This window comes from Crassostrea angulata, chromosome 4, assembly GCF_025612915.1.
Source record: "Crassostrea angulata isolate pt1a10 chromosome 4, ASM2561291v2, whole genome shotgun sequence".
Lineage (NCBI taxonomy): Eukaryota > Metazoa > Mollusca > Bivalvia > Ostreida > Ostreidae > Magallana > Magallana angulata.
Window position 1 is genome coordinate 13,593,377 of NC_069114.1, and position 26,252 is coordinate 13,619,628.

Here is a 26,252-nt window from a genome sequence, read left to right on the forward strand (position 1 = left end):
TATTTGCTAAAAACTAATTGCCTGGTTATGATGTCCATGAAGCCCTCTACCTTAATTGTGTAATTCATGGCCCCTGGGTCAGGGATTCAGGCTTTAGGGTGGGGCCAATATGGCCATATATTTAAAATGTATTAAATCTTAGAAAATCTTCTTCTATACTCCCGTATATATTTGTTAAAAACTAAATGCATGATTATTATGTCCATGAAGCCCTCTATCAAAATTGTGTGTGAAATTCATTACCCCTGTGTCAGGGTTTCGGGCTCTAGGGTGGGGCCAATATGGCCATATAGTAAAAATGTATTAAATCTTAGAAAATCTTCTTCTCTACTCCCATACATATTTGTTAAAAACTAAATGCCTGGTTATGATGTCCATGAGGCCCTCTACCAAAATTGTGAAATTCATGACCCCAGGGTCAGGGGTTCAGGCTCTAGGGTGGGGTCAATATGGCCATATATTAAAAATGTTTTGAATCTCAAAAAATCTTCTTCTCTACTCCCACACATGTGGGCAAAAAACTGAATGCATGGTTATGATGTCCACTTACTCCTCTACCTAAATTGTGAAATTCATGGCCCCCGGGTCAGGGCTAAGGACATGAGGGGAGAGGCAATATGGCAATATAGTGTTAATGCATATAATGTTTAAAATTTTTCTTCTCTATTCTCACACATCTGTAAAATAAGAGACCCAGGGGCCACATCGCTCACCTGAGCAACAATTGCCTTAACTCTGATCAAATTAGCATTACAGTATCAAAATATCTCGACAACTAAGTACAGTAGATCTTGCAAACAATAAATTTGAAAATCTGCCAATTTTTATCCACATTTCTTTTGGTAAATACCAAGCCCTTTTTGTTTTTGTACCTCTAAGAAGATTTTTCTCTAATCCTATACACCCCCCCCCACCCCAATTTTGAGGGCCCCACTTTTCTCGAGGGAATCATGGTTTCATCAAACTTAAATCTGCATAACCTGAGCCTTTTACACAAAGTACTGAGTTTTGGACTGAAACTTTCTTAGAATATTTTTAAAGATTTTCTCTATATATTCTTATGTAAAAATTCAACCCGCAATTGTGGCCCCGCCCTACCCCCAGGGACTATGATTTTGCAAACTTGAATTTCAATTACCCGAGGATGCCTCTACATAAGTTTAAGCTTTTCTGGCCAAATAGTTTTTAAAAAGAAGATTTTTAAAGATTTTCTCTATATATTCCTAGGTAAAAATTCATTCCCCATTGTGGCCCCGCCATACCCCCAGGGACCATGATTTGAATAAACTTGATTCTACACTATCTGAGGATGCTTCCGTTCAAATTTGAGCTTTTCTGGCCTAATAGTTTTTGAGAAGAAGATTTTTTAAGATTTTCTCAATATATTCCTATGTAAAAATCCATTCCCCCATTGTGGCCCCAACTTACCCCCGGGGACCAAGATTTGAACAAACTTGAATCTACACTACCTGAGGATGCTTCCATTTTAATTTGAGCTTTTCTGGCCTGATAGTTTTTGAGAAGAAGATTTTTAAAGATTTTCTCTATATATTCCTATGTAAAACTTGATCCCCTATTGTGGCCCCACCATACCCCCGGGGACCCAGCTGATTTGAACAAACTTAAATCTACACTACCTGGGGATACCTCCACACATGTTGAAGCTTTTCTGGCCGAATAGTTTTTGAGAAGAATTTTGAAAAATACCAACAAACTTTCGATAATTCTCCATTATTTCCCCTTTAAAGAGGGTGTGGCCCTTCATTTGAACAAACTTGAATCCCCTTCACCCAGTGATGCTTTGTGCCAAATTTGGTTGAAATCTGCCCAGTGGTTCTGGAGAAGAAGAATAAAATGTGAAAAGTTTACAACAACGCCACCAACACCAACGCCAACGACGACAGACAACGGACAAAGTTTACAATTATGTTTACCAGGAAGTCCTCTACTGAAATTTAATTTTCATGTTCCCTGAAATATGGGTTTTGACTCTAGGGCAGGGCCAAAATGGATGTATAGGTGTTAATACATATAATGTTAAAAAATTATCTTCTTTACTCCCACACACTTGAAAGGAAAACTGAATTCATGATTTTGTAGACCAGTTTTTCGCCGAAATTATAGGTTTTACAGATCTTTTTAAAAGATTTCAGGCAGGGACGTGGTCGTCATTACTATTCCATGATGAAACCTAATTAATTAAATGCATATATGAGACTCCTCGACAAGTTTGTGTATGGGTTATATACTGCTCATGTGACCGTTAAGGCCAATTGGCCTCTTGTTGTATCTTGTATTTAATATAGATGATCTTTTAAATAAATTTGTAGTAAAACTGGTGTGTTGAATGTTCAAAGTAGTTGCCCCGCCTTAGCAGACGATATATTTGAAATTATGTGCATGATGGGCTTTCATTTGTACTCGAATAGGGTTTCGGGTCACGTGATCAGGTTATATAAATAGTAGGACCATGCGGTGGCGTGGCACTCTGAGCTCGCTCGCTAGCGATTTAGTAGGCAGGTAAAATGGCAGATATGAAATGCGCTGCTTTTGGGCTGTCAGATGGTTGTTATTATGTGTTTTTGTGTAAATAAAATAACGCTAGCGAGCAGGTACCTATATGTAGTACTTGTTGATTTTATGCACGTAGCATTTTATTGTTATTATATATTCGGACGAACGTAGTGAGTGTGAATATGACATATTGTATTAATCTATCTCCAACAGGTCTTAAGTCACTTTTAAACACTGCATATATGTATTCAAACAAATGGCGAATTAGATATATTTACATTTTCCAGTGTTTTCGCCTGTGATAACACTACGTATCGATTTTGTACTATAAAACCCAAAACTTCAAATGACGCCAAATTGAGGCACCAGTGGGGTTTGCCTATTTATATTTTAATATTTAATCGAACGATGGCGTAGATTACATAGGCGTCGGAACCGCGGGGCTGGGGGGGGGGGGGGCTTAGCCCCCCCCCCACCCCCACCCCCCCCCTCATTGTTAGATCTAACAATAACGCACATAGCATCATAGAGGGTTCAGCCCCCCACTTTTTCTCGCAGGAAAGAAAATTGTTCCAAAATTACCTTTATAGAAGACAGAAATATTGAGAGCCATAGGATTTTCCTGATTTTGGGAATTAAGTTTTTAGTTTTTTTTTTTTTGTTTTAAGTCTTTTTTTTTTTTTTTTTTTTTTTTGCTTGTCAAGATATCTGAGGATTAGTCTAGCCCCCCCCCCCCTTTTTTTCAATTTTAATCAAGTAATAAGGAATCATTCTTTGAATATTATGAGGTGATAATTTCGGTCGGGGCGTGATCAAATCTATATGTAAAGCCCCTCGGGCTATATTGGATTTGATCGCACCCCGACCAAAATTATCACCTCATAATACTCAAAGAGTGATTCCTTATTATCGCAGCTAAATCAAGTGTGATAATATTCTGTCCAAAAAATGTAAACTTGATAGAAGCATAAAATGTTTGATTCCTGTTCAGGAGAATTACAATCATCTATAGACTTTCTACAAGGATTACAGAAGCATGCACAAAGGGCCAAACTAAGCACATTACGATCTTGGCTCGCAATTTCTCAATCCGAATGTAGTCATCAATTCCATCTTAGGGCCCTCCAGGCTTTATTGGATTTGATCACGCACTGACCAAAATGTTCACCTCATAATACTCAAAGATTATAAATCGTTATTCCTTTAAAAGAATATAATATTATGAGGTATTTCTGTATGGAATATTAATAACCACCTTTATATACCGGCCCTTTTTGCATGCTTCTGTAATCCTTGTAGAAAGTCTATGTTATATAGGTGTGATTGTATTATGTATTAATGAGTGTGATTGTCCTATTCATTTTATTTTAGGCAACTTTGCAGTCGCCTTCTAGAGATATTTGAAAAGAATACCGTCTATTACATTCAGTAGTAACGTGTACATAAGGTACATGGAAAATGTCTACGATTTATAATAGACGTCTACAGTTATATGATGATGTTTATGATAATTTCTTTACAATCTTATCTCTTCAATTAAATATAAAAAGGTTAAGTTTATCAATAGAAAATAACAAAAATGTTAAAATTTGTTAGTTGAATGTATAAATTAAAACACGTTATTCGATTTTTAATAAAAATGGTAGAAATTAATAAAATATATAGCTTGTGAACTACAGAAAGAGGGTACGAGTTATCTCCTCTTTATATTTGTCGTGTGATATTAAAAATGAATGAATTTTCTTTAAACTAATTGTTTGCTCAAGCCAAATAAATGTTCATTGACTTTTAGAATCTGAAGTTTGTCATACTTTGTATCCAACATAACTGTAGATATATCCACAATTAAAATCACGAATTTATTTTTTAAATGTAGCTGTTTTCTGTAGCAATATATCAAAATATATAAAAAGATTGGTTTTCAAATTTTTTTTTTATTTATTAAAGTCCTTTCATTCTTGTTGTATATGTGACTTGAAATTTCTCTTTTCGTAATAAATGCAATTTCAAGAATCTAGGTCGTATCTATATACATTCAAAGTAATATAATTCAATTTTCAATTGTATGGTATAGCTTTCGTCTGAGTTCGTCTGTTCGTTTGTCTGTTCGTTCGTCTGTCGTCAAAAAACATAAGATGAAGGGGATTCAAATTTGTTAAAATGAAGGGCAACACTCTTTTTAAATGTGATATGATTAAAAATTATTGAAAAGAACTATACATGTATATCATATAGGTCATATATGGCCCCCATAATTCGCCATTTCTGTAAGTGTTTCATGTACATTAAATTGTTACGTTATATTTTAGAAACATTGATAAAACATATTTTTTTTTATCTACCGGTATTTATTTAATTGTTTGCATCCATCGGCAGTTTATTACGTCAGAAGTTACGCAATTTTATGATTTAATCAAAATCATTCAAAAATTGATAATTTTCGTATTTTTTTTCGGATTGGAAATATAGAGCGACACCTTGAACAAGGTAAATATGTGTGTCCCTTATTAGTTTTGGGTGTATTTGTGTACAAAGAAAAGAAAGAATTACAGATAATGATTATGTTCATTAGGGTGCCATTTTAGGTCCATATCATAGAGTCCTTTGTTGGTATTCTTTAAAAATATTCTTCTAAAAACCATATTGTTTTTGCCTCTTGCTATTTTTCTTAAAGCATCCTTAACTTTAAAAAGCATCTTATCAATAACAAATTTCAGTTTCTGATTTGGTTATATTATTTCTGGTGCAATCTTGTCACAATTTCTTTGTACATTCAATCTGTTGTCAAACTTTGTGCGTTTTAGGTTTCGTTTTGTTTTATTTTCTTTTTTTTTTTTTTTTACAAAATTAAGCTTGTTGACATAAAATGTTAGATGCAATGATTTTGGTATTTGTGATATTTTTCCAGCTCTAGTAAATATTTCTCTGTAACCTTTACTTTGCGAATCTGTATAAATATTGTCTTCAACGGCCTTACTTTAGGGAACATTTTTATTTTTGTGCTTTATTATCTTTTTAAAAATGCTATTTGGTTTTACCATGCAGATTGCAAAAATAATTTCTACAATTTAAACGATAAAAGTATCTTTCATTCGAATTTATTGGAATGTATAGTACAAAAACGATTCGTAGTGTTATCACAGACAAATACACTGGAAAATGTAAATATTTATACGTAAAAGTCGGAAGATAAAGTAAAATACATTCTAATGGATTTTTAACACATTTAACAAGAAATTGTCGTTTAATGTTCAAATGTTGCATTACAGATTTAAAAAAAAAAACAGAGAAATACCCACCTCTTTACTCTATCCTCTCCTTATAATGAGACGTTAGCTTGAGAAAGCTCTTGGAATGGGCAACAGTATTTAAAACAATATGAGCTGCAATTTTCATATTTAATTTTTTTAAGGAAAATGTTATTTTCTACTAAAATGACAAAAATATCATGGTTTTGTGTGAAAAGACCATCAAGAAGCCTTAGTTGGAGCATAATTGAATTATTGTCGTCCTGTACAAAAATTGATTTGCTATATATTCCTTAAAAGAGAAATATTTCCTTTGACAAAAATTAATGATGTTTTCAAATCTTATTTATCATAAAAGTTTAAGTCATACTAGCACGTTTTAGCAGAAAAATAGAATTCTAAAAAATACAGCTCATTTTGCTTTAATTAATATAGTGGTTAACATTCACCCGTGGGGTATGCTAGTTCATTAAACTCGTAAAATAAGGCACCTTTTCTAAGTGAATATGTTGCTTTATAAGTAGACCTCTGTTGTCTATCTGAAAGGTTCTAGAAAATCCACTTACCCATAGCTATCAGGAAACCTTGTTTTAAAGCCGATACGCATAAAAACTATGTTCCATGCATGATAGCGCGATACTAGCGTGGGGGTTTCCCCAGACACGTTGTTAAGCTTTTGAAAATGGCCCTCTCTTTTTTTGCAAATGGTCCTATATTAATATCGGAATGCATATAAAAAACTGCACACAAGAGTTTTACAGTACATATTTATTATAAGCAAATCTCGCAAATATGTGGCCTCTGCCAAATACAGGTACATTTATACCACAGCATATACCACAATATTAACATTAGACAGCTAAATCAGCGATGCTAGGTGAGATACATCTGTACAAGTTTATTTACATTTATACAGAAACTATTTTTATTTATTTATTTAGATCTATTTATCTTTCAGGTCACTTTTTTCCACCAGGTTCTCCCAATAGACACCTGAAATAGAACATTTCAAGAGTCAAAACTTGTTACAAAATGAGATGTAAAATGTAATATAATATAGCTATATAATTCGAGCAATTTTATTTTAATGGTTTTAAAAAAATGTTTGTAAATATCATTAATACGTAACATTATCATGAAAAGTACTTGTCATGATAATGTTACGTATTAGTGATATTTATAAACATTTTTTTAAAACCATTAAAATAAAATTGCTCAAATTATATAGCTATATGTTACATTTTACTTCTTCAAAAGTAGTTGAAATTTGAAGTTTGAAAATCACACAATAACCTCCCTAGATAAAAAAAAGTTTGCTTTCCTTCAATAAATCCCACATTCTGTTTTGGTAAAGAGCTAAATTACATGCAAGTAAATTTACAGTAACCGTTTTAATATTTACAGAACATAATTGTGTCATCATGCAAAAACTTTTTGCTTGATTTCCTTGCAACAAATGCCATATCTTTAATTACAAACAAATAAAAAAAAAAAGATTTTGCCGAAGACATGTGACACCATCAAATTTTTAATCAGATGACCTTTGAACCTTATCATATGACCTTTGAACCAAATCAAGATGACCTTTGAACCTACCACTCGTTCCTAGCTTTCACAGCCTCCAGCCTGACCAGTCGTTTCTTGTCGTCCAGCACGCCCTCCAGTGACCTGACTACCTGGGGTTTGTAGGGTAGGATCACAGGGGCGGGCAGGGACACAAGCTCCAGCAAACACCGCAGGGCTGAAGTCCGCACCCTCTGTAAATAAGAGCCAGTCAGTTACTTCCTGTATACTAGAACCTCTCTGGTTCATAAAAAAAAAAGAAAACTGGGATATTCCCATTCTCAAATCATGCATTAAAACTAAAGAGGAAATACAATGCTTAATAAATTGTGAAGTTTTTAGCCAGAAAAGCAGCACATTATTTTTTATCTTAGTCGAAGAATGAAATTTTATATCTGACTTTATTAATTTTAAAATGCACACTTTTTGTTCATGAAACTATATTGTTATACATATATTATCGTTACTGACATCAACCTCTCAAGCTTACCATTGCTGGTTTGTAGGTGGTCAGTTTCAGGAGCTGGGGGATCACCGAGTCTACATGTTTGACCAGAAAATCAGGGGCATCAGTGATCATTGTACACAGCGCGTCCATAGTGGACTGTTGTAACTGGACGTTATCACACAGCAAGGACTGGACCAGCAAGGGGAACAACTGACAAAAAAAAAAATCAGCACATGTAGAATATAAACAAGGGAAACAACCAACATGAAAATCGCATAATGTTCAAATATTCTGATTGGCTTTTTTGCCTGATACCGGTAGCTATTTTAACATATTGCATGTGGACTCATCTAAAATAGGTAAATTACATGAATTAGAATATCTCTTGGGCCAAAATGGAGAACAGGAAATGGTCTTTTACAAGTGAAGATACAAAGAAGGTTATTGATATACACTTGAACATAAAGTTCTTAGTAAGTGAAAAAGAGTTTTTTTCTTGGCCATCCAAAATTTACAGTCTATGATTACCTGAGGCAGTTCTCTCACAAGGACAGACTTGGGTAGAGACTGCAGACAGTGGGACAGGGCTATCAGATAGTTCTTCTTTGTCCCTGGAAAAACAACCAGTTGTTTGTTATATGTGATACACTTGTTTCAGTTATTTTATTTAAATGCATTATTGATTTCCTTGCTTTTTTGGTCAATACCTTTATCTATTAATTCCTGCACCTTTGCTCTATCATTTAAAAGACATTTGTTAATATGCTTATCAATACTTTTGCTCATTTTTCAATATCATACACATGCATTTCACCATTGAGCAACAATCCAAACACTGCTAATTTCAAAAACTAATCTTTTTTGGTAAAATCTCCAAAACCATAAAATTGGAAATAACATTGTAAGTTGCAATATAAACTTACCTGCTGATGCATTTTGAAATCCCTCTGTGAGGCGGCTAGAATTTTCAGTGAAGAATCTCTGTTTATAGAGCATGCGGATGTTGGCATGCATGGACGGATTCAGGACATCCTCATACACTGTGAGTATGACCTCCACCCCCTCCGCTGCCCGGTCACCCAGGAACTCACTGTCCAGCAAACCAAGCAGCTTCAAACAGTTAAAATAGAGGTAATTTAATTTTACAATAGAAGTGGATATTACCAGAAAAATCATATTGCAATACTTGATGGAATATGGTAATAAATAATGCAATACATTGGGTAAAACAGAAGTTTAAAAATTGATTTCATAACATCTTCAAATTTGTCATTGCTATGAATGAGTACAGGGTTTTGTTTCAACCTGACATGCATCAACTATAAACGTACTAAGTGTTATTTCACAACTTATACTACTGGTCTGCTTATAATATTTGTTCGAGATCTTAATCAATTACAATTAAAGTCTGCACAAGTTTTTGATAGAAATCAGTGATTTTTCATTAGCTTCAAAAGTTTGGAAAATCAAACCATGTTCAAGTAAAAACCTGTAACAGTATATAAAGTGGCATATAAATGAACAATGTATAGAGTTTATCAGCACTTTTTTGCAACCAATACTTATACAGCTCAATGTCCTACCAATGAAGTCTTGATAACTCATCTCAGCTATCCATTTTCAATATTTTATTTGTTATCATTAGAAGGCTTTAAAGAATACTTACAATGTTTACAAACTTGCTGGCCTCCTTATGGCCTCGCATGACAAGAGCTTTTGTGACCCAGACACACTGCTGCAGACAAGAAGTGTCCGTACTTGTAGAGGTCAAGGTCTGTACATAAAAGTCTCGTCTTTGTTGTAAATACACTGCCATCTCTTCATCTATCAAATGCAAAATTGCATCACATAAAAATAATGATTTCACAATTGTTTTTAAGTTTAGCAAAAATTCTAAGTAATAGATCTGAAAAAAAATTAATATGCATGTACCATTCAAATTAAAAGTACATGTACATGGGCTTTAAAATTGTTCGATACAAAATTAGTAAAAGAAAAAAATTAACATACCATCTGGAGCTTTATTTAGGATTCCTGCCAAACATTTGGCTGATTCAGATCTGGTGTAGTCTTGGTTACTTCTGAGTGACAGATCAGTCAGTAGTTCTTGATATTTCTGGATGTCAGGCATCGTGAACTAGAAGTTAAACACCATTCACAATAATACACATACTAGATGTAGATGAATTCATTTTTTTGGTGTTACATGTGTAAAACCTTTAATGTATGTAACCTACTAGAAGAAGAAAAATTATGGGTATTCAAGACAGATTTACAGACATAAGAACAGAGAGAGACTGAACATTTACATGTATACTTCAATATTTAGGACATACACTCATCTTTAAATACATTTAATAACATAATAATTGAAGTGTTCTAGGGGTAGCTTTACTTGTGTGCGTGTCCATAAAATTCATGTTTAAAATGAAAATATTTATAAGGTTTACATATCAATGATATATACAATATATATATTTTCCTCATATCTGTTCTCTCAAATATTGCACACCAATTCAATTATGACAAATGGAACTAGAACCAAACAATCACTGACCTGTTTAGGACTGGAGCAGAGTGTGGGTGTAAGGAGAGTCACCAGGCAAGTCTGTTCTGATGGTGAATCCACCTAAATCATGATGGATAAAGATAAAAAATTAATAAATGTATCAAATAGATAATGATATGGAGGAAATCTGCAGGTAGATACTGGGAGAATATAAAGTTTCAAAAGTTTAAATTTTTTTTTTTACAAAATAGATGTCATCTATAAAGCACATCAAAACTCTTTTGTTTTTAGATTTTCTCAACATTTGAGAACTGTTTCATTAAACCATCTGCTAATGTTAGTTTTATCCTTCATTACTATCAAATTGGGATAGGAAGACATGGAATATGTTAACATTGAATAATAAACAATTCTACTTGTCAATGAGACAAGTTTTTGGCACTTTTTTAAACATTAACTGTACCTGTAAAGGCCTGAAAGACTTCTGTTGTGTAGTATCACTGTTAGAATCCTCACAATAAAGCTTTGTGACCAAGGTATACAGTCTGGCATACGTTCTACAAACATGACACACAGTGGATTACTTTTATATACCGGTATAAACATTTTTAAAACTATTTTTTAAAAATTTGTTTTCAAAATCAAATTGAAATTTTTGTTAACATTGCTGTTTCATCCTGACTTCAAAAATTTTTTTGGGATGCATAAACCACCTTACCCTGAATCTAACAAGGTGGTGACATTTTTGATGAACACAGACAGTGTCTGAAGTACTTGGGGACTAGACAAGACGTCACTGTAATTATCAGACACAGCATTAGACGCACATATTCTGTAAACAGCGGGCACAGTCTCCAAAGACAACACAGATACACAGTCCGAATTTCCTCTGGCATACACAGATATGTCTACTAAACACGATGTAATCCACAGGCAAGTCTGTAGGGCTGACTCACTCATGGCTGAAAGTAAAATAACAAATAATTATTGAATTTATTTTAAATTCATTTCAAATCTAATGCAATCTGCTATGTTTTATCAATGTAACATACTGTTAACATACTATATTTAGCATGTATGATATTTGGCAAAATACGATTTTTGGGAGTTGATTTTTAATCAACTCTCCTATGCAGTCACGCGGACAAACCGAGAGTGAAACAGTGTTTGGACCTCAGCACAAATCAATGCTCCTGACAAGACTTAGTTCTTAAAAATAATTGATGAATTCGATGTAATGTATGCTAAAGCATTGTTTTTCAAGGAAACTTATTATTTAGAAATACCTTAAAAATAGTCAGATTTTAAATGGTACGAACAATTTAAATATTTTTGTAGTCGTATATATTCCTACGCCAGAGTTCAATATAGTCTCGTTCAACTCGACGCTCGGCTGTCTCTGTAAACCCTTGTCGGAGATTTACGGTGTCAGCCGAGCGTTTGGTTGAACGAGACTAGAGTTCAAAATTGCTTGGATCCATACAATTTTCGAGAAATATTTCTACCACTGATACATATAGTTTGATTGAATTAATTTTATCTTTAAATATTATTTAGCATGATTCATATGGAGGTTTCTCGACATTCTAGTCGAAAAAGTTCAAAAATTCATATCATAAAAATATGCGTAATTCAAATTAGAAACTACGTATACATGTACTTGTCATGCAAAATAACATATCATTGATTTTAAAATAAATAAACATCGACAAAATCAACTCCCGCCAGTTCTTCAGTACTTTGATTCAACCAGTTAGCGTGGATTTGTTTTAGCGCATTTCTGAATATACGGAATACCTATTTATTTACTTATAAATTTTACATTTGGCGATGTACTTGATTAAGCAGGCCCCATTTTCCGCCAAAAACACAAAACAGAATACACAACCAAATGTTAAATACATTTATTAGTAATTCACACCGTAAACATGCTTAGGTAAATTTTTAACGATTTTGATATTTTACTTGCCAGGAACACATCAGAACCAACGGCATTAAGAAAACTGGACATTCATTGCCTTGGACTAACAATAAACATGCTCAGGTACTAAAAATTGCCCTTTTATGCATGACCTTGTATAATTTAATTTAAATTGATATTGGTGTATTCGGGGAATGTGCGGTACGAAAAATGCTTTCTGTTGGTTTTAAAAAAGATATCATAAAATTAGAGTAAGGCTCATCTTCTATGTTAAAAGATGTTCCCATATTACAAAGTACCTTGAGATTCTTGCTGTAGTTTGGACAACAATTGTTCAGTTGTCTTTGATATCACACTCTTGTGGACAGAAAAAATGGCAACAAATGGCAAAATGGCCTCTCCTTCTTCTGTTAAAGAGAATAAAGAATCTATCATGCATCTAGTATATGAAATGTTTATGTAAAAGTTGATACATTGTGCACCATATATTGTGTTCAACTTTGTTATTTCAGATGCAGCACTAGATAGTAAATACATGTAAACGTAAGAAGAAAGGAAATTCAGTTACCTGGATTAATTTTCTCTATAAGCTTTGGTAGAATTTCTGTAGAAATTTCTGGGTAAACTTTCATCATCTCCTTACAAGGTTCCACACAAGAACTCCTGATTGAAAGGAAACCAATCAAATAATGAAAGAAAAATATAATTAAATGTCATGCAAAAAATAAACACTCAGGTACATCCATTCTGACCAACTACTGTATGCCGGAAAATACATGTATCCCCCCCCCCCCCATTAATTTTAGCCCATTTCGCCCTCGTTGTCAGCAGTCAAATTTAAAACTGGGTGAATTCCTACGTCTTAAAGTATTTTTTTTATTCACAACTTTGTCTGGGCAAATTCAAGATGGGGCGAACCATTTGCAAATAAAGGGCGAAAATAACATGGGGCGAAAATAAACCTGTATTTGGTACTGTTTATGTTCTCATATAATCAATGCACACTGATGCAACTTTGTGTTGAAACATATATATTAAGTAAATGTATTGCTACTGGCAATACATTGCGTCAAGTTTCCAATGTTTTACATGTATGTTAGATTTAATCTTTTGTCACAGGGATTTTTTTGTTAAGAGCTAATGGATATCTCCTCCATTCATTTTCAGGTTTATACTTTCTATCTACATTGTTTTTTTTAACTACTAAACTGGTTTCCCTTACCTTACAAGTTTATCTTCAGAGTTCAAAACTTGCTCTAGAATGCACCAACAGGACGTTTTCATATCCTCTGATGTGAGAACACCAGGCAAGGTCAAAACTTGACCTAGACCTTGAACTGCAGCTGAGGTCAAGGTTCCATTCGACTGTGATGTTGACGACATTAGAATCTTGAGAGACGATGATATCATTTCTGATACAACTTTGGGAGCTGCCAATAAAAATCGTTTTGATTCATCTTACTTTCTATATTGTGTGTATTTTCAAATGCGCTTATATTAGCAGTATAATACTGAAATTAAATACATTGTTTTAAAGGTGACAGCACACTAGTTAACTTAAAGTAAACCCTAAGTGGTGATTTTGACAAATAGAATACCACTTGCATATGGAGTTTTAAATCATCATTTGATGATTCAAAGATCCAGCTCTGCCATCACCAAAATTTTCAAATCACTCAACTCAGTTATTTCCTCAAATCCTTAAAATAAATGTATAAATTTGAGGTCAATAATCAGACTTGAGGCTGAGTAATGACTTGAGGACAGTTGGTGATGGAAGGGCCTAGTGAAACAAATTTTAAAGAAACATTTTAGAGGTTACATCTTTCATACATCCCGTACATTAGCTAGAATGCAACAAATGACAAAACTTGTACTCTTTTACACTCACACATAACCTCAGGTATTACCTACCCTTTCCTCCAGCAAAGGTCTTGCAACTGCATAAAAACTTGACTAGCATTTCTATTATCTGTTTCCTTTGGGTTGCCTACAAAAATAAAAGCAATAAAATTGTTCATAAAATCATCTGTATTTCAATGGGACATTTTTGCAGTCTAACTACTTAAGTTACGCAGTTCTAGCAAAGCTGTATGATTTTTTGATAAGAAGCCTTTTTTAAAAAAACAAAACAATGGATTTTGTGAGTTGGTGCATCAAATAATTGGGCACAAATCAGATTTTAGGTAATAAAATCGTGCATTTAAATTTTAAAAATAACAGTACATTTAATGATTCTTATAATTACACTGTTTTTGTCATTTACAGCAAGCAGTGTCTCTAACAGTTTACATTACAAAATAACCCTCTGATTCATGAAAACAGATGAAAATGCATTTATTATTTTACAGTTTGATTGGCACTCACCCCGGTAAATTTGTTATATAAATCTTCCAGGAGGGGCACTGTCTGACCGACCACAGCACAGCAGGCATGGTCCGACCCCAGTGCCAGGGCAAGGAGCAGGCGACAGGAGGGGACAAACAGTCGTAGGTCCTCGTCCAGGAAGTGACGCTTACTGTCTGAAAAACAAAACTTCTATACTTAACATCACATAAAGCACTGCCTGAAAACAGAAAATCTATTCTTGAAACCTAGCACATACAAGAAGATTTACATGAATTCTTATCTCATCCGTTCATAAATCAGTTACGACAGGCTAAAGTTGTAAGTGGAACTAGACACGATCTCGTTGCGAGCAACGAGGAGGTCTTCCGTCCAATTTTAGAAGTTGATATACATGTATGACCTTCAATTTTGCTATTTACCAGCTAAACATGATTTTGGAAATAAAAGACAAAATTCTTGTTTTGTTTCTATAATACATGAATAGGAGCTTTGATTGGAAACATTTAGATCCCTCTTGTCCCCTCATTTAAGGGGCTAGCCCTTTTTTATATATCAAATGATAGGTCTTTTTATTCTAAACACATTTTGTACAACATCTGTTAAGAAGGTTACCGTTCTTGAGATATTTGGGAACGATTGTTTTAGGGGCCGACCCTTTATCTCCTTATAGGGGCCATTAAACGAAACCTTGATGGTTAGATATTATTACAAACATTATTCTAAGCATCATCTCCTCTGTAATGCTTTTCAAAATATTTCTTCTTTTTAAGATATAAATGATCAAAGTATCGGACTTCTAGCCCCTTAAAACCCCTAATTATGTAACATTTCAGAAAACTTTTAACATACGTAGATAAATGACTAAAAGATAAGCCGTTTTGCTTCTATAATGCATTACAAAATATTTATGATAAAAGGGATATAGATAAGACTTTAGACCCTTCTTGGCCCTTAATTTGAGGGGCCAGCCCCTTTTTCTTGATATCAAATGAAAGGTTTTATTATTCCAAACACATTTTGTTCATAAAGTGTTTCCAAATTTTTTACCGTTTTTGAGATAATTGAGAAAGATTGTTTTAGGGGCCGACCCTTTATCTCCTAAAAAGGGCCATTAAACCAAACTTTGATGGTTAAATATAATTACAAACGTTATTCTTAGCGTCTTCTCTTCTATAATGCTTTTCAAAATATAACATAAAAGAATGAGAACTCGTAGAAAAACAGTAAGGTTTTCTGCTGAAGACGGAAGACCTTAATAACAAAAAGGCACACAAAAAGTAATATATGTCATGTAGCACAATCTTTGAAATCTGGCATAAAATGATTAAAAAAATGTTCGCTTATCTCAAACCAACCTTGCATGACTTCTTTGATAAAAACATCAACATCTGAATCTTCTGTAGAAAGACCAGGCTACAACAGATAACAATGACAGCTATATTAAATTATATTTTAATTCTGAATTCAAAATTATACACCTAATATGAATTATGAATGACTATATGTTTGGGTTTAATTTTAAAAGAGAGAGAGAGAGAGAGGGAGACTAATGGGTGATAAGAAAAAAGGGGTTATCAAGGTTTCAATTTGCTAGCTATGATTTAGAACTTGGACATTGAGATACCTGTGGGGACAAGGCAGCTGACACAGCGGTGAGGGCAGTCTCTGCAGCCGACGACAGCTCTGGTGTCCTAGGACTAAATATCTGAAACACAATGCGTACATCATATACTATGGAATTATTTTTATTCCTTGGGGTCAATGTTCATGGGAGACCAAAAATTGTTTTGGTTCGTGGGGATGTAATTACGTTTGTAGCAGGTTCTTTTTCATATATAAATATCCACAAATGCTTGTATATATATGTTCGTGGGAATGTATATTCCTGAGCGAGGGCTACCCACGAAAGCCACAAACACTGGTCCCCCAAGAACAATGATGATATCACAGTACTATAGTTTCATGTTTCATTCATATTTGTTCAATACCAACTTTCATTGAACCTGTTGTTGAGTTGACCCATGAAATGAATTCATTTGTCATTGAAGTGGAACATCTAACAAGTTTACATATTGTATAAATCGAATCATAGGCCACAAAATTTACTCATTCTTGAAACTGTCAATTTCATTAAATCATTAAATTTGATGAAAATTTATGCCCACAGATATATAATAATAAGAAACAAATGTACATACATGCATTCCATGTACTGCAGATAATGAATTGTTAGTTTTCATAGTCCATTCTCCCCTTCATTTATGTCCCACTGACCCCTACATGTAAGCATTTTGATTGGTCAGTACTCACCTCCTGTTTGATATACCTCAGTACTCACCTCCTGTTTGATACACCTCAGTACTCACCTCCTGTTTGATACACCTCAGTACTCACCTCCTGTTTGATACACCTGTAGAGAGGAGCCTGGAACTCCTTTATACACTTTGATCCATACACAACAGCACTCTCAGCCTGCAATTACAATTACAGTAATATATAAAGTAAACCCATGTACATGTACAGTAACTATAAATCTCAAGCTGGTTTTGGCAATAATTTTCAGTTTATCAGACTATACATGCACTGTATACAGTTTTGTATACGCCCCATGTAATTTTTGCCCTTCTACACTTGCCAACAGTTTTGTCCTGTCTTCAATTCGCTCAGATACATTTGTGTTTTAAGAGAGAAGAACTGAGACATAAGTACATGTATTTGCTCAGTCTTAAATTTGACAGCTGACAACGAAGGCGAAAGGGGCGAGAATAAAACGGAGGCAAATATTTCCCTGCATACAGTATTGATCGTTATACAATCGTAAGTTTAATTTGTTCTTTTAGGAGTGTGTGTTTTGGTGTTGTTAGATTTCATCCAAAACTTTTATTTCATATATTTGGGGTAGGGAAGACACTCTCAAGGCAGTAAAGTGTCAATAATATTGAATCCTAGAAGGTTTCAGACTGAAAAGATCTTAGAAGTCCCTTTCATTGATGTGTTAGCACTCTTCCATACATTTACAATTGCCAAAAAGTATGGGCTATTGCTTACTACTAGCTTAGAACATTTTAATATGTCTTCAATAATTATTGCTCTTCATGCAAATATAAATATATACCAGTGTAAGCAGGGAATCTAATATGGCGCTTTGAACATCCGACTGCATTTTGTCAAGAAGTAAGGGAACACACAAAGGTCCGAACTCCGGGCAGGCTGACAGACATCCTCGTAATCCGAAGATCAGGTCCTCCCGAGTGATTCGGAACTCATCGTTGGGTGGCTGAAAAATATGATATTAGTTTGAAATCTTGCATATCAGGCGCATGTTGGTTCCATGTGCAAGAGAAACAACAAATATCAGGAGTTCATTACACAATGATCTATTTTATACAAATATATGACTATGCATTTTATTTGTCATCTATTCCTGTAGAAGATGCTTGCAACTTCTTTTTAAAAACAGTGAACAATCTTTGGGGTAACTGAGGAGCTAAAAAATAAGGCACCACATATGTTGGAGCCATAGTCTTACCGGAGTGAAATCTATGGGGAAATAACAAGAAGTGACCTCAAACATCTCCTCCACAAAGGGACCTGGAAAACAATGGCATTGAAAGGATAGGTTGTGTGGCACATACATAAATGAATGCATATATACACTGAAAATTTTGAGCAAACTTCTCAAACATCTGATTACCTAGCATATACCGTGGCACATAAATTTGCTTTTCACAGAACAAGGATTTTAAGTATATTTGTTTGAAATATGGTACAGGTATAAATTAGCTTGTATTTAATGTAGTGAACCCGATACTGCACAAGAGAAGCAAAAATGTGATTACTGCTACATGTAAATTACTGACAAAATATAGATACTGCTTACCTAAAGAGAAATTCAGAATGATGGTTCTAGCACAGTGGAATGCCAATAAGAGATTGCGAGGGTCTTTCTCTGTATCCATGGACTGAATAAAGCCAAACACAAAATCATTTCCCATCTTCTGTAGTTCTGCAATACAAATGCAAAGTCAATGCCCATCTTCTGAAGATCTGTTTTAGTTTTTAAAACAACTCAATACTTCAAAAAAAGAGAGTCTTGCAGACAATTCTGAAATTAGTACCAGTATCTGTGGAAACATTTTCTGGATTTGGATTTTACCTGGGAGTTTATGGCTGAGTAATGTGGAATAAATGTTGTACACTGCACACCTGTCTGTCTGTGATAGGGTTTGAACCTGAACCTCTTTGAATATTGAGCGGCATATCATATCGGCACACCCCTCAGGGAGATTTGATCCATTCCCTGTCACCTTTACAACAGAAACATGAAAAATCATGATATACCGGTATACATGTTATCACTTAGCTTGAAATATTATATCTGCAAGACAAAGCATATATTTGTATGTAAATTTCTGAAAGTTGTATTTCCTTTACCTTTGAAAGAATGAACATCATGAAAGGATAAAATAATACTTTTGAAAGCTTGTAGCTTTTTAATAAAAGATCTAAACAACAAGGAGAGAGAATGTATAGATTTTTTCCTGAATATTTGAACCAATCTAGAATATATCCATTAATATTCTTAGTTCATTACCATGAGGTAACACATTAAACAGGGAATATTTTTTCAAGTAGCATAAGAATTTCTACAGGTCACATTAAAATGGTTGAAGTTCTAGATAACAGATAAACTAGCATGCAGTCAAAATGAAATTGTTATTGCCCTACCAGAGTCAGAATGCCTTTGAGGGCCTGAGGCTGAATGGAGTGGTGATCCTGAAGTCTCTCACAAAGGTAAGTCACCATTGTCTTCACTGAAGAAAAAAAAATCACAATGATAAAACTTCATCAGGTTTTTTTCATTGAGACCATGCAATTATTTACTTGTTACATATACACATATGTATCTGTAGAACTTTTATTTTTGCAAGCTGAAATCTCAAAGATCATAATTTTTTTATATCAAAATACCTTCCATTGGTGAAAGGACAGTGTTTGGAAGCTTGCCAAGAACCTCGGACAGTAACTTGATCACACGTCCCCTGATCTCATGGTCCTCACTGGTCAAATACTCCCTGGTAAATACAGATTTCAGAATAAACATTTGATGTTTAAGTACATGTATGCTTATAATTAAGCTTAGTTGCACAGTGAACAGCAAATACATTTCCGACTCTAAATATGAAATGGGTTTCAAATTGCTGTATGTGTTTTCATAAGTGCAGCAAGAGGAGGCAAAGCCTGTGTCACAAAGCAAGGCTTAATGGTAACATGCATTTTATATGTGCATTTTACACAGTTTATTTTCTCTTTCACAAAAATCAAATTGCACTGTTAAAACTCCAAAAAATCCCACTTGATCTAACAGTTACACTGTTTACAAATTATGATATGCAAGATAGCTTAGACTTTTTTCACTGCATGATTAATCACAAACAAACTTACCCAATGCTTTCCACGAGTTCAAGAAGAGAAACAGATTTCCCTTGAAGCCCTAAAACTCATAAAGGTTAAAATAAGTCACTGTCATCCTTTTCTAGTCAATTTACACGATTTCATAATTATGTAGATTTGGTACAGTGTTGACTCAATAACTTTATTAAAAGGTTTATTTGAAATATAAAATTTGTTCAAAATTCCACAGAACATACATGAATATAACTATTCATAGTTTAACACACCATTACTAAGGACTTCAACTGCAGAATTTTCCAAAAGTTTGATATATTTTTCAACTTCACTCTTCCACATGGGCGCAGACATCTTTAAATGGATATATATTCGGTGAACATTTATTGTACAGAAATAACAATTCCGAATTAGTTTTAAATGCATAATACCATGCATATTCACTTCAGATAATTTGCATGATAATACTTTTTATGACATGTGTTTACTAAAACAGTTTTCACTTAAATTTGTAATGATAACTTTAAATCTTACAAAAAATTTTATGATTTCTTTTCGGAAAAAAAATCCTTTATGAATGTAGGTTTTTTTATGTTTTCCATATTGTTTATAAATATGTTAAATTTCCTTTGTTTTTAGCACTTTAAGGATACTGAAAACCGAATTTGATTCGATTTAATAAAGTATGATACCACATTAACATGTATCTTTGTTTTGGTAATAATATTTATATTTTTATTTTTGACCAATCAAAATCCAGCTTTCACGATCTCCGGCACATCAATATTTTGGACTGGACGTCAAAAAAATAAGGGAAAATAGACTGCGTCAGACCCACTTCGGCTGTAACGAATTCACCATATACACTCAATACGCCTCCTGTTTGAAATGGGGGGATGTATTGGGTCGAATCGGGAAAACGGTCCGTCCTCGGGGGAGTCGTCGGAAGCGGCAGGTATCGTTGTTTTCCCCAGCTGTTGATTCTGCCCCTTTCACTTTAACTTGAACTCTTTAAGTATATCAGCTGATCCGCCAACCTCATTTCTTACAAAAGTCTGATATGAATTCATAGTTTTCAGTGTGTTTATTTTGAGTTTTATATGTACCACGCAGTGATTTTGACACTGTACTGAAGTGAATAGTTCATCATCCAGGCAGACTTAATAAAGATTAATATATGGATTCTAATTTAAACCCTGCTATTGAAAGAATATACCTATTCTACAGCTCTTGTTACTTTAACAAATTACGTTGATGATTATTTACAAAACTCATACTGCAAGCAAAATGCTAATTTGTATGTCACAAAATTGGCATTGCTGTCTCAAATAAAATGGCCATAGTGTGGTAGAGTCTGGTATATGGCATTCCTACTAGAGCTCTCTTTAGCTGGTTTACTTGGTTAACTCTTAGCTAGACCGGTAGAATGCTGGATTTTCATGCCAGAGGACTGGGGTTCAAACCCCAGCAAAGGCAGTATTTGACTCTGTTAGTGTTAACATTTGGCACCCAATGATGAATGTGGTGCTATGCCAACCCCTGGAACTGAAAGGTTAGCCCCCTGCCAGGGGAAAGAACGTAGAGATCATTTATGGGGCAGAATGTGACAATCGGACAGATTCAAATTCTAACACCAGACAGCTCATTTGATAGAGTATACTTGATTAGAGAATCAGGGGTCCACGTTTTCAAATCCTGGTCTGGTTGGTCATTATTTCCCTCATCCTGTACATCTGGCAACTAACAATGGGCCTGGGTATTCTCTGGTGGGTGAGAGAAAGATTGTCTCCAGTTCTTTGTCCCATAGGTGTTGGCGACTCTTTCCTTGGAGAGGAACAATGTGATAGAGTCAGCTTTTATATAAATGGCAATTCTACTAGTTCTGGCTAGTGGGTTAACTCTTTATCTCGATCGGTAGTGCTGGATGTGCATGCTAGAAGACATAGGTTCAAATCCCAGCAAAGGCAATTTTGTCTTTGTTACAATAATTTCATTGATTCGCTGAATTTTAAAATGAACAAATTGCTTACTGAGAACATTGGTTAAACACATAACTTCCTGGGTACATACCTGTATAGTTAGTGCTAGTAAAAATGTAATTGTACTTGTATAAACAGTATTTGGTTAATTTTATAAATACAGAAGTACTTTATCACATACACATTTAATTATGCTCTCTTAAAACTCATTATAAATCTTTCTTGATTTCTAAGGATATCACTGTTTAATACCCGGTATGAACATCACATACATTATATAAAGGGAAGATTTTATATTTTGTATTCAAAGATTGAAAGAAATATACCGGTACTTGAACTAGCTAGGCTGAATCACTTTAAAACAACCTCACAGTTTCTTTTAATAGTAAGATATTGATTGGTCAATGATCAGCAAGCATTATTACTTGGATTAACATCATTCAATTTTATTTCTACGTGGGTTTGATAAAGTTTGGTGTGTAATAAACATTTACCATCGGTGTAAGGAAAAGGTTAAAAGTGGTACGTTACGTACACAGCAAATTATCCTGGTATATGTTCACTTAGTTTCTATAGGGCGGAACCAACCTTTGAAACCAGAAAAACCGAAATGGAAGAGCGAGGTTCCACTGACAGATGGTCAGCTACGGTCCAAACGTGATGAGTTCTGGGACACAGCCCCCGCCTTTGAGGGGAGGAAAGAGATCTGGGATGCACTCAAAGCCGCAGCGTATGCCCTGGAGACAGGGGACCATTCCCTAGCACAGGCCATTATAGACGGGGCCAACATATCACTCCCACATGGTATCTTGATATTTATTTTATCTTTATTGTTGCTCAGATTTCCTTTTATTTGTAAGTCAGTGATTCTGTGATTTTGTTATAAAATTATATTGTAAAATAAATCAATTTCATGAAATTTGAGTTTTGATTTTCTTTGTGATGTACATTTGTTTGTTTGAGGTTTAAGGCTATTGTTTTTTTTTATGACTTGAAAGATCATGCAAATTTGTGTTCACTGTAAATTGGGTGATTTTCAGCAAAAATTTGGTCACAAGGTTTTGAAAGTTTAAAACAAAACAAAATAAAAGCTAATTCGCATGGTCTCTTTAACTACAGAATTCTAAGTAGTTGAATTCTTAGTAGTTATCTTATTTTGTGTTATTAGAACCTTTAGGTCATAACATGTACCTATGGACAGTATTTCAAATGCCCATTGCAAGACATTTAAGTTATGAACCAAAAAGAAATTTCATTTATTTATTACAAATAAAAAAAAATTTTCACACTGAATTACAGGGACCTTGATGGATAGTTACGACGAGTTAGGAAATCGCTATCAACTCCCCGTCTATGTCCTGAGTGCCCCCACAAACTTAATTGAGGACATTAGTGAAAGTGAGGCCGGCGGAGATTCTGAGAACCAGTCCCCAGGATTAGAGATTCCCATCAAGTTCCGAATTTCCTCCTCCAACAAAGACCTTAAACTGTACGTCAGGACCACGGACACTGTGTTGAAACTCAAAAAACGAATCTGTGATGAAATGGGCATTGAACCGCAACGGCAACGCTGGTTTTTCGCTGGACGTCTGCTAGGAGATAAACTGAGGGTGGAGGACGCAAAGATTCCAAAGAGCTACGTGGTTCAGGTGATAGTGTCCCCTGAAATTGGCGACAAAACAACCTGATTCAAGTCTTTCTGTTTGTGTGTTTTTTTTAAAGAATTTAGTTTGTACTTTTTATATCAAGACTTTTTTATGCTTTGTATTATGTTTAATTTACTCAATAATGTTCTCTCGGGAAAAAGGGAGATCAATCCTTTTAGTGAACAAAATAAGTTAATGGTTGCCATGGTAACACGTTTTGTTAATCTTGTTCGTGAATAAGACTTCGTTGAGAAAATATTTTACATGTTCGTTGATGTTTCAGGGGCATATTTTTGTTTATTAAGAAATTAAAAGCCAGCAGGGTTTTAAATGTTATGAATTCTTTTGCTGGTATTGTTAGGTTTGATGATATTTTTATTGAAATAAATGTGTGATTTATAGCAAATTGAAAATATTTGATTGGAAAAGGTTGCATGGTTACAAACCGGTACCTGTTTATGAAAGTATGCATTTAGTATATAGTTCTGAGATTAAATTATTTACTTGTTGTATAGTTGGTCACAAATCAAAGAAGAGCGCAGCGAGTCAAAGTTTTGCCGTTATTTTTTAAAAAATTTAAATGAAAGTGCTTACATCAGATATGGTTCATGTACCGGTACATGGATTAGGTTAATAAATCTGACAGTACCCGCTACCCAGAATATAAATCCTTTTTTTCCTTCTAAATATACTTGTGCTTGTGTTGTTGTTATGTTTCCCTATATGTCATGTAAATTCAATCAAGTTCTGTTAATATACAAGTGAAATTGTTTATTACATTTTGCATGTAGAAGAGCTTATATTGTTATGAGAACAGAAACTTAAAACTCTGCGCTCTTTTCATTTCATATTTCTTTGAAAATTTGATGTTTTCTTATAATAAGTTTTTAGAAATTCAGATGAACACACTTGAACCATATTTTCTTAAAATTTCTGTTTTAATTTGTTTTGATGAATTATCCCTTTTAAATATATTGTTAAGATTTGATTATATGATATCATGATGTATTGGGGAAATGTTACTCCTGTAAACCCCCTCTCCCATAACCAGTGCTGTCATGTAAAAACATGTAGGTTTCTTTTTGTGTATCATCAGTGTTAAACTGATCAGCAAAATACTATTTTCACCTGGGTCAAACATGATATTTGGAACTGATGATGGAAAGCATAAAACTTGATCAAGATATCATAACCTTACTGTTTGATGATAAAAAGTTCAGATATGATGATATCAGGTTAATGCAAACATGATATCTGGTTCACACAGACGTTATATCTGGTTCACGCAGACATGATATCTGGTTCACACAGACATGATATCTGGTTTACACAGATATGATATCTGGTTCACTAATACATGATATCTGGTTTATGCAGACATGATATCATGATCATGCAGGCATGATATTTAGTTCATGCAGACATGATATCTGGTTTATGCAGACATGATATATGGTTCATGCAGACATGATATATGGTTCATACAGACATGATATCTGGTTCATGCAGACATGATATCAGGTTTATGCAGACATGATATACCAACAATAATCAAGAGAATATACAGGTTATTAGAAAAATAAATTAAACATGACATATTGCCTTTGCAATTCACACATTGTATGCATTTCAATTGAATGATTGGCGGTCAAAAAACCCGCCCTCTTGGTTGACAAGTCTTTACAAAAGACTTCCGGCATTATTATCATGTGTATGACACTAAACATTATCGTTGTATTATATTAAAGGTATATGTATGAGTTAGTCATTTAACTCACGAAATGATATAAGCCCCAACTTATCATGGTCTTTGTAAAAGACGAGTCCATTCAGTCTTTCAGATATGACCTTATAAACATGATGTATGTGTAGTCGATAGTTTTTAATGTTTCAATTGTCATGAATCATGAACATTTTAAAATTCACTAGTTATTTGTAAAGAGTCATATTAGATCTTATTGAAGGGCATGTTACAGATGAAATTACAAAGGAACTATGTGGGCATTTATCATGTTTAACTGTTTGCCATGTTTGCTATAGTATTTCATTATTCAGCTTTGTGAATTATTTTGAAAAATATGTCCCAAAAAAGAAAATAAATGTATATGCGTTTATATGAAATTCTAGATATCATAGAAGCTGTGAAAATGCCATTTTTCACATTCAAGTATTTGAAAGTAGAGTTAAAAAAAACTTAATTCATTGTGTCTTATTTAATGATTAACTAAATAATGAAATAAGTGATATATAATAATGTAAAATTAAAGTTTTGTTGGTTTTTTTTGTTTGTATGTACACCATTTTCAACAAAAATATAGTTGAAACAGACACACGTGTAGGTCCTTGTACACGAAATGTCCTTTGTATGTTTTACATGTGCAATAATGTTATGTAATAGTAACACACCTGTGTTACCTGTGAAAGACAGGGACACCTGAGTTTGTTTCTGTACAGGTGAGACCCCCACCTGACTGAATATGTCTGTAAATCTGGATATTTGTCAACACAATAAAAAATTATTTCTCCATGTGTCGCTTTGCTTCTCACAGGAAACGCAATGGGAATTAACTTACCCATGCTTATTTGATTAAATATGCATGTACAAGTAGGATATTTTGTATAACTATGGTTATAAAATATCCTAGTTGATATTTTGGTATGAGTAT

At 33.9% G+C, this 26,252-nt stretch overlaps 2 protein-coding genes across 3 annotated transcripts; one reads left to right on the plus strand and one right to left on the minus strand.

Annotated features, from left to right (window-relative positions):
• Positions 1–6,523: 6,523 nt before the first annotated feature.
• On the minus strand, positions 6,524–20,322 carry LOC128179299 (MMS19 nucleotide excision repair protein homolog). Its single transcript, XM_052846695.1, has 26 exons — positions 20,234–20,322; positions 19,998–20,046; positions 19,524–19,627; positions 19,281–19,366; positions 18,709–18,859; positions 18,433–18,558; positions 18,082–18,143; positions 17,668–17,829; positions 16,947–17,024; positions 16,177–16,257; positions 15,908–15,965; positions 14,571–14,725; positions 14,118–14,193; positions 13,426–13,633; positions 12,772–12,866; positions 12,503–12,610; positions 11,001–11,244; positions 10,746–10,839; positions 10,331–10,402; positions 9,784–9,910; positions 9,440–9,597; positions 8,697–8,883; positions 8,302–8,384; positions 7,816–7,983; positions 7,359–7,519; positions 6,524–6,755 (listed from the first exon to the last, which is right to left on the minus strand). The coding sequence occupies exons 1-26, from the start codon at positions 20,313–20,315 to the stop codon at positions 6,722–6,724; spliced, it is 3,009 nt and encodes a 1,002-aa protein (XP_052702655.1). The 5' UTR covers positions 20,316–20,322; the 3' UTR covers positions 6,524–6,721.
• Positions 20,323–20,703: 381 nt separating this feature from the next.
• On the plus strand, positions 20,704–26,113 carry LOC128181503 (ubiquitin domain-containing protein 2-like). 2 transcript variants are annotated; one of them, XM_052849926.1, is made up of 3 exons: positions 20,704–20,916; positions 22,508–22,744; positions 23,240–26,113. In XM_052849926.1, exons 1-3 carry the CDS (start codon positions 20,850–20,852, stop codon positions 23,626–23,628), a joined length of 693 nt encoding a protein of 230 aa, XP_052705886.1. In that variant the 5' UTR covers positions 20,704–20,849; the 3' UTR covers positions 23,629–26,113. The 2 variants fall into 2 exon arrangements, with proteins under 2 accessions (XP_052705886.1, XP_052705887.1); XM_052849927.1 differs by having other exon boundaries at positions 20,707–20,916; positions 22,517–22,744.
• Positions 26,114–26,252: the final 139 nt, after the last annotated feature.